The sequence below is a fragment of the Lampetra fluviatilis genome, unplaced genomic scaffold, assembly GCF_964198595.1.
Source record: "Lampetra fluviatilis unplaced genomic scaffold, kcLamFluv1.1 SCAFFOLD_433, whole genome shotgun sequence".
Classification (NCBI taxonomy): domain Eukaryota; kingdom Metazoa; phylum Chordata; class Hyperoartia; order Petromyzontiformes; family Petromyzontidae; genus Lampetra; species Lampetra fluviatilis.
Genome location: NW_027620643.1, coordinates 27,472 through 39,990, shown reverse-complemented (window position 1 = coordinate 39,990; position 12,519 = coordinate 27,472). Strand labels below are relative to the sequence as shown.

At 51.3% G+C, this 12,519-nt stretch overlaps 1 protein-coding gene across 1 annotated transcript in view; it reads right to left on the bottom strand.

Moving 5' to 3' along the window:
- LOC144954187 (uncharacterized) overlaps nucleotides 1–8,668 on the bottom strand; it is a 35,123-nt gene extending 26,455 nt beyond the window's left edge. Inside the window, exons 1-2 of the mRNA XM_078884748.1 lie at nucleotides 8,492–8,668; nucleotides 130–204 (exon numbers count right to left, since the gene is read on the bottom strand). Coding sequence (XP_078740874.1) covers nucleotides 130–204; nucleotides 8,492–8,567 — 151 coding nt within the window. The 5' untranslated portion in view covers nucleotides 8,568–8,668. The remainder of the gene's footprint in view (nucleotides 1–129; nucleotides 205–8,491) is intronic.
- Nucleotides 8,669–12,519: the final 3,851 nt, after the last annotated feature.

The window sequence follows — 12,519 nt, the reverse complement described above, 5'->3', positions numbered from 1 at the left end:
TGTGTCTGTGTGTAGTGTGTATTGTCTGAGTGTAGTGTAGTGTGTGTGTGTAGTGTGTGTGTGTGTAGTGTAGTGTGTGTAGTGTGTGTGTGTGTGTATGTGTGTGTGTGTGTGTGTGTGTGTGTGTACTTGTGCTGGCTCCGGGTGTCATGGTGACGGGGGTGTTGCTGTAGGGGGAAGCGGTTGTCACGTTCTCCAAGGGAACTGCAGCACACAGCCAGACACAGTCAGACACAGCCAGACACAGCCAGACACAGCCAGACACAGCCAGACACAGACCACCATCAGACACGTTACGACAGTCTGTGTATGTGTGTGTCTGTGTGTATCTGTGTGTGTGTGTGTACCTGTGTGTATCTGTGTGTATGTGTGTCTGTGTGTGTGTGTGTGTCTGTGTGTCTCTGTGTGTGTCTGTGTGTGTGTATCTGTGTGTGTATGTGTGTGTGTGTGTCTGTGTGTGTATCTGTGTGTGTGTGTGTCTGTGTTAGTGTGTGTCTGTGTTAGTGTGTGTATCTGTGTGTCTGTCTGTCTGTGTGTGTCTGTCTGTGTGTGTATCTGTGTGTGTGTGTATCTGTGTGTGTGTATGTATCTGTGTATCTGTTTGTGTGTATCTGTGTGTCTATGTATCTGTGTGTGTATCTCCGTGTGTGTATAACAGCACTTGCCCATACATCCTGCTAGAGGCTACCTGGGGGAGCTTTGTGTGAGTGAGATGGTGAGTGGGTGAGTGAGTGGGTGAGTGGGTGAGTGAGTGAGTGAGATGGTGAGTGAGTGGGTGAGTGAGATGGTGAGTGAGATGGTGAGTGGGTGAGTGAGATGGTGAGTGAGTGAGTGAGATGGTGAGTGAGTGAGATGGTGAGTGAGATGGTGAGTGAGTGGGTGAGTGAGATGGTGAGTGAGTGGGTGAGTGACATGGTGAGTGAGATGGTGAGTGAGATGGTGAGTGAGTGAGTGACATGGTGAGTGAGATGGTGAGTGAGATGGTGAGTGAGTGAGTGGGTGAGTGAGATGGTAAGTGAGTGAGTGGGTGAGTGAGATGGTGAGTGAGTGAGTGAGATGGTGAGTGAGTGAGTGAGATGGTGAGTGAGATGGTGAGTGAGTGAGTGAGATGGTGAGTGAGTGAGATGGTGAGTGAGTGAGATGGTGAGTGAGATGGTGAGTGAGATGGTGAGTGAGATGGTGAGTGAGTGGGTGAGTGAGATGGTGAGTGAGTGAGATGGTGAGTGAGTGAGATGGTGAGTGAGATGGTGAGTGAGTGAGTGGGTGAGTGAGATGGTGAGTGAGTGGGTGAGTGACATGGTGAGTGAGATGGTGAGTGAGATGGTGAGTGAGTGGGTGAGTGAGATGGTGAGTGAGTGAGTGGGTGAGTGAGATAGTGAGATGGTGAGTGAGTGAGTGGGTGAGTGAGATGGTGAGTGAGATGGTGAGTGAGATGGTGAGTGAGTGGGTGAGTGAGATGGTGAGTGAGTGGGTGAGTGGGTGAGTGAGATGGTGAGTGAGTGAGATGGTGAGTGAGTGAGTGGGTGAGTGAGTGGGTGAGTGAGTGGGTGAGTGAGATGGTGAGTGAGTGAGATGGTGAGTGAGATGGTGAGTGAGTGGGTGAGTGAGTGGGTGAGTGAGTGAGTGGGTGAGTGAGATGGTGAGTGAGTGGGTGAGGGAGATGGTGAGTGAGTGAGTGGGTGAGTGAGATGGTGAGTGAGTGAGTGAGATGGTGAGTGAGTGAGTGGGTGAGTGAGATGGTGAGTGAGTGAGTGAGATGGTGAGTGAGTGGGTGAGTGAGATGGTGAGTGTGTGAGTGGGTGAGTGAGTGGGTGAGTGAGTGGGTGAGTGAGATGGTGAGTGAGTGAGATGGTGAGTGAGATGGTGAGTGAGTGAGTGAGATGGTGAGTGAGTGAGTGAGATGGTGAGTGAGATGGTGAGTGAGTGAGTGAGATGGTGAGTGAGTGAGATGGTGAGTGAGTGAGATGGTGAGTGAGATGGTGAGTGAGATGGTGAGTGAGTGGGTGAGTGAGATGGTGAGTGAGTGAGATGGTGAGTGAGTGAGATGGTGAGTGAGATGGTGAGTGAGTGGGTGAGTGAGATGGTGAGTGAGTGGGTGAGTGACATGGTGAGTGAGATGGTGAGTGAGATGGTGAGTGAGTGGGTGAGTGAGATGGTGAGTGAGTGAGTGGGTGAGTGAGATGGTGAGTGAGTGAGTGAGTGAGTGAGATGGTGAGTGAGTGAGTGGGTGAGTGAGATGGTGAGTGAGATGGTGAGTGAGATGGTGAGTGAGTGGGTGAGTGAGATGGTGAGTGAGTGAGTGAGTGGGTGAGTGAGATGGTGAGTGAGTGAGATGGTGAGTGAGTGAGTGGGTGAGTGAGTGGGTGAGTGAGTGGGTGAGTGAGATGGTGAGTGAGTGAGATGGTGAGTGAGATGGTGAGTGAGTGGGTGAGTGAGTGGGTGAGTGAGATGGTGAGTGAGTGGGTGAGTGAGATGGTGAGTGAGTGGGTGAGGGAGATGGTGAGTGAGTGAGTGGGTGAGTGAGATGGTGAGTGAGTGAGTGAGATGGTGAGTGAGTGAGTGGGTGAGTGAGATGGTGAGTGAGTGAGTGAGATGGTGAGTGAGTGGGTGAGTGAGATGGTGAGTGTGTGAGTGGTGAGTGAGTGAGTGGGTGAGTGAGTGGGTGAGTGAGATGGTGAGTGAGTGAGATGGTGAGTGAGATGGTGAGTGAGTGAGTGAGATGGTGAGTGAGTGAGTGAGATGGTGAGTGAGATGGTGAGTGAGTGAGTGAGATGGTGATTGAGTGAGATGGTGAGTGAGTGAGATGGTGAGTGAGATGGTGAGTGAGATGGTGAGTGAGTGGGTGAGTGAGATGGTGAGTGAGTGAGATGGTGAGTGAGTGAGATGGTGAGTGAGATGGTGAGTGAGTGGGTGAGTGACATGGTGAGTGAGATGGTGAGTGAGATGGTGAGTGAGTGGGTGAGTGAGATGGTGAGTGAGTGAGTGGGTGAGTGAGATGGTGAGTGAGTGAGTGAGATGGTGAGTGAGTGAGTGGGTGAGTGAGATGGTGAGTGAGATGGTGAGTGAGATGGTGAGTGAGTGGGTGAGTGAGATGGTGAGTGAGTGAGTGAGTGGGTGAGTGAGATGGTGAGTGAGTGAGATGGTGAGTGAGTGAGTGGGTGAGTGAGTGGGTGAGTGAGTGGGTGAGTGAGATGGTGAGTGAGTGAGATGGTGAGTGAGATGGTGAGTGAGTGGGTGAGTGAGTGAGTGGGTGAGTGAGATGGTGAGTGAGATGGTGAGTGAGTGGGTGAGTGAGTGAGTGGGTGAGTGAGATGGTGAGTGAGTGAGTGGGTGAGTGAGATGGTGAGTGAGTGAGTGGGTGAGGGAGATGGTGAGTGAGTGAGTGGGTGAGTGAGATGGTGAGTGAGTGAGTGAGATGGTGAGTGAGTGAGTCGGTGAGTGAGATGGTGAGTGAGTGAGTGAGATGGTGAGTGAGTGGGTGAGTGAGTGAGTGGGTGAGTGAGATGGTGAGTGAGTGAGTGGGTGAGTGAGATGGTGAGTGAGTGAGTGGGTGAGTGAGTGAGTGGGTGAGTGAGATGGTGAGTGAGTGAGTGAGATGGTGAGTGAGTGAGTGAGATGGTGAGTGAGATGGTGAGTGAGTGAGTGAGATGGTGAGTGAGTGAGATGGTGAGTGAGTGAGATGGTGAGTGAGATGGTGAGTGAGATGGTGAGTGAGTGGGTGAGTGAGATGGTGAGTGAGTGAGATGGTGAGTGAGTGAGATGGTGAGTGAGATGGTGAGTGAGTGGGTGAGTGAGATGGTGAGTGAGTGGGTGAGTGACATGGTGAGTGAGTGGGTGAGTGAGATGGTGAGTGTGTGAGTGGGTGAGTGAGTGGGTGAGCGAGTGGGTGAGTGAGATGGTGAGTGAGTGAGTGGGTGAGGGAGATGGTGAGTGAGTGAGTGGGTGAGTGAGATGGTGAGTGAATGAGTGGGTGAGTGAGATGGTGAGTGAGTGAGTGGGTGAGTGAGATGGTGAGTGGGTGAGTGAGATGGTGAGTGAGTGGGTGAGTGAGATGGTGAGTGTGTGAGTGGGTGGGTGAGCGAGTGGGTGAGTGAGATGGTGAGTGAGTGAGTGGGTGAGGGAGATGGTGAGTGAGTGAGTGGGTGAGTGAGATGGTGAGTGAGTGAGTGGGTGAGTGAGATGGTGAGTGAGTGAGTGGGTGAGTGAGATGGTGAGTGGGTGAGTGAGATGGTGAGTGAGTGGGTGAGTGAGATGGTGAGTGTGTGAGTGGGTGAGTGAGTGGGTGAGCGAGTGGGTGAGTGAGATGGTGAGTGAGTGAGTGGGTGAGGGAGATGGTGAGTGAGTGAGTGGGTGAGTGAGATGGTGAGTGAGTGAGTGGGTGAGTGAGATGGTGAGTGAGTGAGTGGGTGAGTGAGATGGTGAGTGGGTGAGTGAGATGGTGAGTGAGTGGGTGAGTGAGATGGTGAGTGTGTGAGTGGGTGAGTGAGTGGGTGAGCGAGTGGGTGAGTGAGATGGTGAGTGAGTGAGTGGGTGAGGGAGATGGTGAGTGAGTGAGTGGGTGAGTGAGATGGTGAGTGAGTGAGTGGGTGAGTGAGATGGTGAGTGAGTGAGTGGGTGAGTGAGATGGTGAGTGGGTGAGTGAGATGGTGAGTGAGTGGGTGAGTGAGATGGTGAGTGTGTGAGTGGGTGAGTGAGTGGGTGAGCGAGTGGGTGAGTGAGATGGTGAGTGAGTGAGTGGGTGAGGGAGATGGTGAGTGAGTGAGTGGGTGAGTGAGATGGTGAGTGAGTGAGTGGGTGAGTGAGATGGTGAGTGAGTGAGTGAGTGGGTGAGTGAGATGGTGAGTGGGTGAGTGAGATGGTGAGTGAGTGGGTGAGTGAGATGGTGAGTGTGTGAGTGGGTGAGTGAGTGGGTGAGCGAAGTGGGTGAGTGAGATGGTGAGTGAGTGAGTGGGTGAGGGAGATGGTGAGTGAGTGAGTGGGTGAGTGAGATGGTGAGTGAGTGAGTGGGTGAGTGAGATGGTGGATGAGTGGGTGGGTGAGCTACCTGGGTGCCCTGTGTCTGTGTGGCACCACGTGACCGCGTGTCTGCGCGGTCAAGAGAGACCGGTTCGACCACACACACGAGGGTGGGGCTGTGGGGGGTGAGGGGGGGGGGGTGAGGGGGGGTGAGGGGGGGTGAGGGGGGGGGGGTGGGTGAGGGGGGGGTGAGGGGGGGGTGAGTGGGGGGGGGTGAGTGAGGGGGGGGGGGGTGAGTGGGTGAGGGGGGGGTGAGAGGGGGGTGAGTGAGTGAGAGGGGGGTGAGGGGGTGGGTGAGTGAGTGGGGTGAGTGAGTGGGTGGGTGAGTGGGTGAGGGGGGGGTGAGAGCGGGGTGAGGGGGGGGTGGGTGAGTGAGTGAGTGAGTAGGTGAGTGAGTAGGTGAGTGAGTAGGTGAGTGAGTGAGTGAGTAGGTGAGTGAGTGGGTGAGTGAGTGAGTAGGTGAGTGAGTGGGTGAGTGGGTGAGTGAGTGGGTGAGTGAGTGGGTGAGTAGGTGAGTGAGTGGGTGAGTGAGTGGGTGAGTAGGTGAGTGAGTGGGTGAGTGAGTGGGTGAGTGAGTGGGTGAGTGAGTGAGTAGGTGAGTGAGTGGGTGAGTGAGTGGGTGAGTAGGTAAGTGAGTGGGTGAGTGGGTGATTGAGTAGGTGAGTGAGTGAGTGAGTAGGTGAGTGAGTGAGTGGGTGAGTGGGTGAGTGAGTGGGTGAGTGAGTGAGTAGGTGAGTGAGTGAGTGGGTGAGTGGGTGAGTGAGTGAGTGAGTAGGTGAGTGAGTGGGTGAGTGAGTGGGTGAGTAGGTGAGTGAGTGAGTGAGTGAGTGGGTGAGTGAGTGAGTGGGTGAGTGGGTGGGTGAGTGAGTGAGTAGGTGAGTGAGTGGGTGAGTGAGTGGGTGAGTAGGTGAGTGAGTGGGTGAGTGAGTGAGTAGGTGAGTGAGTGGGTGAGTGAGTGGGTGAGTAGGTGAGTGAGTGGGTGAGTGAGTGGGTGAGTGGGTGAGTGAGTGGGTGAGTGAGTGGGTGAGTAGGTGAGTGAGTGGGTGAGTGAGTGAGTGGGTGAGTAGGTGAGTGAGTGGGTGAGTGAGTGGGTGAGTGAGTGGGTGAGTGAGTGAGTAGGTGAGTGAGTGGGTGAGTGAGTGGGTGAGTAGGTAAGTGAGTGGGTGAGTGGGTGAGTGAGTAGGTGAGTGAGTGAGTGAGTAGGTGAGTGAGTGGGTGAGTGAGTAGGTGAGTGAGTGAGTGGGTGAGTGGGTGAGTGAGTGGGTGAGTGGGTGAGTAGGTAAGTGAGTGGGTGAGTGGGTGAGTGAGTAGGTGAGTGAGTGAGTAGGTGAGTGAGTGGGTGAGTGAGTGGGTGAGTGAGTGAGTGGGTGAGTGGGTGAGTGGGTGAGTGAGTGGGTGAGTAGGTAAGTGAGTGGGTGAGTGGGTGAGTGAGTAGGTGAGTGAGTAGGTGAGTGAGTGAGTAGGTGAGTGAGTGGGTGAGTGAGTGGGTGAGTGGGTGAGTGAGTGGGTGAGTAGGTAAGTGAGTGGGTGAGTGGGTGAGTGAGTAGGTGAGTGAGTAGGTGAGTGAGTGAGTGAGTAGGTGAGTGAGTGGGTGAGTGAGTGGGTGAGTAGGTGAGTGAGTAGGTGAGTGAGTGAGTGAGTAGGTGAGTGAGTGGGTGAGTGAGTGGGTGAGTAGGTGAGTGAGTGGGTGAGTGAGTGAGTGAGTAGGTGAGTGAGTGGGTGAGTGGGTGAGTAACAGCCCGTGGTAGCCCCGGTCTGACCCCGTGACCTCTTGCGACTGACCCACATCACGTGACGACCTCAATGTGCACCTAGCCTGGCACCAGTGGCGTTGTCAATGCCTCTGTGGGGGCGAGGATGACGCAGTCACACTGCACTTGCCCCAGAGTCGCTTAGAGGCTACACGGGGAACCTTTATCTGATGGTGTTGCAAGACTGCTGATGTTTCTCAATGCTGCCTGTTGCGAAAACACCACTCACCATCATCATCATCATCAACATCATCAACAACATCATCAACATCATCATCATCAACAACATCATCACCATCAACATCATCAACATCACCATCATCATCAACATCAACAACAACATCACCATCACCATCATCATCAACAACACCATCATCATCAACATCAACACCATCAACATCAACATCATCAACAACACCATCATCATCAACATCATCATCACCATCAACATCATCAACACCATCATCACCATCACCACCACTCACCATCATCATCATCAACAACATCAACAACATCATCACCACCATCAACACCATCATCACCATCAACAGCATCGACATCACCACTCACCATCAACACCATCATCAACATCATCAACAACATCAACATCACCACTCACCATCACTCAACATCATCACCATCATCATCACCATCACCACCACTCACCATCAACAACATCAACAACATCATCACCATCACCACCACTCACCATCATCATCATCAACAACATCAACAACATCATCACCATCACCACCACTCACCATCAACACCATCACCACCATCATCACCACCATCATCACCACCATCACCACCACCATCACCACCATCACCACCACCATCATCACCACCATCACCACCATCATCACCACCATCACCACCATCATCACCATCATCACCACCACCACCATCAACACCATCATCACCACCATCACCATCAACACCATCATCACCACCACCACCATCATCACCATCATCACCACCACCACCATCAACACCATCATCACCACCATCACCACCACCATCACCACCACCATCACCACCACCATCACCACCACCATCACCACCACCATCACCACCACCATCACCACCACCACCATCACCACCATCATCACCACCATCACCACCACCACCATCAACACCATCATCACCACCATCACCACCATCACCACCACCATCACCACCACCACCATCACCACCATCATCACCACCATCATCACCACCATCACCACCATCATCACCATCATCACCACCACCACCATCAACACCATCATCACCACCATCACCACCATCACCACCACCATCACCACCACCACCATCACCACCATCATCACCACCATCACCACCATCACCACCACCACCATCACCACCACCATCACCACCATCACCACCACCATCACCACCATCATCACCACCATCATCACCACCACCATCACCACCATCACCATCATCACCACCACCACCATCAACACCATCATCACCACCATCACCACCATCACCACCACCATCACCACCACCACCATCACCACCATCATCACCACCATCACCACCACCATCACCACCATCATCACCACCATCACCACCATCACCACCACCACCATCACCACCATCATCACCACCATCATCACCACCATCACCACCATCATCACCATCATTACCACCACCACCACCATCAACACCATCATCACCACCATCACCACCATCACCACCATCACCACCACCATCACCTGGATCCATGGACGACACTGCGAGTAGGTGGAGGAGGAGGAGGAGGTGGAGGTGCCGACGAGGTACAGAAGACATCGCGAGGAGGTGGAGTAGGTGGTGGAGGTGGTGGTGGAGGTGGTGGAGTAGGTGGTGGAGGTGGTGGAGTAGGTGGTGGAGGTGGTGGAGTAGGTGGTGGTGGTGGTGGTGGAGTAGGTGGTGGTGGAGGTGGAGGTGGTGGACTAGGTGGTGGAGGTGGTGGTGGAGACGACGGGGGAAGAGAGGAAGGATAAGACGCGTGTCTGGCAAGACACGAGGAGGGGGAGGGGCCAAGGCGAAGGGGGAGGAGCCAAGGGGGAGGAGCCAAGGGGGAGGAGCCAAGGGGGAGGAGCCAAGGGGGAGGAGCCAAGGGGGAGGAGCCAAGGGGGAGGAGCCAAGGGGGAGGAGCCAAGGGGGAGGAGCCAAGGGGGAGGAGCCAAGGGGGAGGAGCCAAGGGGGAGGAGCCAAGGGGGAGGAGGAGTCAAGTGGGGAGGGGTCAGTGGGGAGGAGTCAAGGGAAGGGGGAGGAGTCACTGACGGGCGAGTCACAGGGAGGGGTAGGAAGTCACTGATGGGGGGGGGGTGTCACCGAGGGGGGGAGGAGCCAAGAGATGACGAGTCAAGGGAAGGGGTCGGTGGGGAGGAGCCAAGGGGGAGGAGTCAAGTGGGGAGGGGTCAGTGGGGAGGAGCCAAGGGAGGGGGGAGGAGCTACTGATGGGGGAGGAGCTACCGAGGGGGAGGAGCTACTGAGGGGGAGGAGCTACTGAAAGGGAGGAGCTACTGAGGGGGAGGAGCTACTGAGGGGGAGGAGCTACTGAGGGGGAGGAGCTACCGAGGGGGAGGAGCTACTGGGGGGAGCAGTTACCGAGGGGGGGAGAGCTACTGAGGGGGAGGAGCTACTGAGGGGGGAGGAGCTACTGAGGGGGAGGAGCTACTGAGGGGGAGGAGCTACTGAGGGGGAGGAGCTACTGAGGGGGGAGGAGCTACTGAGGGGGGAGGAGCTACTGAGGGGGGAGGAGCTACTGAGGGGGGAGGAGCTACTGAGGGGGGAGGAGCTACTGAGGGGGGTAATGACGTGTTGTGGGGGAGGAGTCACGGAGAGAGGCTCAGGCGAGAGTGAAGATTTAAAAATAACTTTATTGAAAACGTCGTAGAAATATAGATCGATTAACTTTATTGATGGAGACATTCACCGAGTGCTAAGTGCGTCGATAATTATCAAAGTAACCTTATGGACGTAACTTTATCGATAACGGCTGGGTAATCAAAGTAAACTTTATCGATAACCATCGGAATCGAATAACTTGATAAGGATTGTATAACTTTATAGGCAACACACACATAATTATAAAGCTCAGATTAACATTCAATAACTTTATCAACAGCCGGACTTATACAAAATATTGATTATCACTTTATTGATTAACATTCAACAACTTTATAAAGTGGTTTAACATCGGTATAACTTTATCAATAGCCGCACTGACGTCACTATAACTTTATCGATAGCGTCACTGACGTCACTATAACTTTATCGATAGCGTCACTGACGTCACTATAACTTTATCAGTAGCGTCACTGACGTCGCTATAACTTTATCAATAGCGTCACTGACATCACTATAACTTTATCAGTAGCGTCACTGACGTCACTATAACTTTATCAGTAGCGTCACTGACGTCACTATAACTTTATCAGTAGCGTCACTGACGTCGCTATAACTTTATCAGTAGCGTCACTGACGTCACTATAACTTTATCAGTAGCGTCACTGACGTCACTATAACTTTATCAGTAGCGTCACTGACGTCACTATAACTTTATCAGTAGCGTCACTGACGTCACTATAACTTTATCGGTAGCGTCACTGACGTCACTATAACTTTATCAGTAGCGTCACTGACGTCACTATAACTTTATCAGTAGCGTCACTGACGTCACTATAACTTTATCAGTAGCGTCACTGACGTCACTATAACTTTATCAGTAGCGTCACTGACGTCACTATAACTTTATCAGTAGCGTCACTGACGTCACTATAACTTTATCAGTAGCGTCACTGACGTCACTATAACTTTATCAATAGCGTCACTGACGTCACTATAACTTTATCAGTAGCGTCACTGACGTCACTATAACTTTATCAGTAGCATCACTGACGTCACTATAACTTTATCAATAGCGTCACTGACGTCACTATAACTTTATCAGTAGCGTCACTGACGTCGCAATAACTTTATCAATAGCGTCACTGACGTCGCTATAACTTTATCAATAGCGTCACTGACGTCACTATAACTTTATCAGTAGCGTCACTGACGTCGCTATAACTTTATCAGTAGCGTCACTGACGTCACTATAACTTTATCAGTAGCGTCACTGACGTCGCTATAACTTTATCAGTAGCGTCACTGACGTCACTATAACTTTATCAGTAGCGTCACTGACGTCACTATAACTTTATCAGTAGCGTCACTGACGTCACTAACTTTATCAGTAGCGTCACTGACGTCACTATAACTTTATCAGTAGCGTCACTGACGTCACTATAACTTTATCGATAGCGTCACTGACGTCACTATAACTTTATCAGTAGCCGCACTGACGTCACTATAACTTTATCAGTAGCCGCACTGATGTCACTATAACTTTATCGATAGCGTCACTGACGTCACTATAACTTTATCAGTAGCCGCACTGACGTCACTATAACTTTATCAGTAGCGTCACTGACGTCACTATAACTTTATCGATAGCGTCACTGACGTCACTATAACTTTATCAGTAGCCGCACTGACGTCACTATAACTTTATCAGTAGCGTCACTGACGTCACTATAACTTTATCAGTAGCGTCACTGACGTCACTAACTTTATCAGTAGCGTCACTGACGTCACTATAACTTTATCAGTAGCGTCACTGACGTCACTATAACTTTATTAGTAGCGTCACTGACGTCACTATAACTTTATCAGTAGCGTCACTGACGTCACTATAACTTTATCAGTAGCGTCACTGACGTCACTATAACTTTATCAGTAGCGTCACTGACGTCACTATAACTTTATCAATAGCCGCACTGACGTCACTATAACTTTATCAGTAGCGTCACTGACGTCACTATAACGTTATCAGTAGCGTCACTGACGTCACTATAACTTTATTGGTAGCGTCACTGACGTCACTATAACTTTATCAATAGCCACACTGACGTCACTATAACTTTATCGGTAGCGTCACTGACATCACTATAACTTTATCAATAGCGTCACTGACGTCACTATAACTTTATCGGTAGCGTCACTGACATCACTATAACTTTATCAGTAGCGTCACTGACGTCACTATAACTTTATCAGTAGCCGCACTGACGTCACTATAACTTTATCAGTAGCGTCACTGACGTCACTATAACTTTATCAGTAGCGTCACTGACGTCACTATAACTTTATCAATAGCGTCACTGACGTCACTATAACTTTATCAGTAGCGTCACTGACGTCACTATAACTTTATCAGTAGCGTCACTGACGTCACTATAGCTTTATCAGTAGCGTCACTGACATCACTATAACTTTATCAGTAGCGTCACTGACGTCACTATAACTTTATCAGTAGCGTCACTGACGTCACTATAACTTTATCGGTAGCGTCACCGACGTCACTATAACTTTATCAATAGCGTCACTGACGTCACTATAACTTTATCAATAGCGTCACTGACGTCACTATAACTTTATCAGTAGCGTCACTGACGTCACTATAACTTTATCGGTAGCGTCACTGACGTCACTATAACTTTATCAGTAGCGTCACTGACGTCACTATAACTTTATCGGTAGCGTCACTGACGTCACTATAACTTTATCAGTAGCGTCACTGACGTCACTATAACATTATCAGTAGCGTCACTGACGTCACTATAACTTTATCAGTAGCGTCACTGACGTCACTATAACTTTATCGGTAGCGTCACTGACGTCACTATAACTTTATCAGTAGCGTCACTGACGT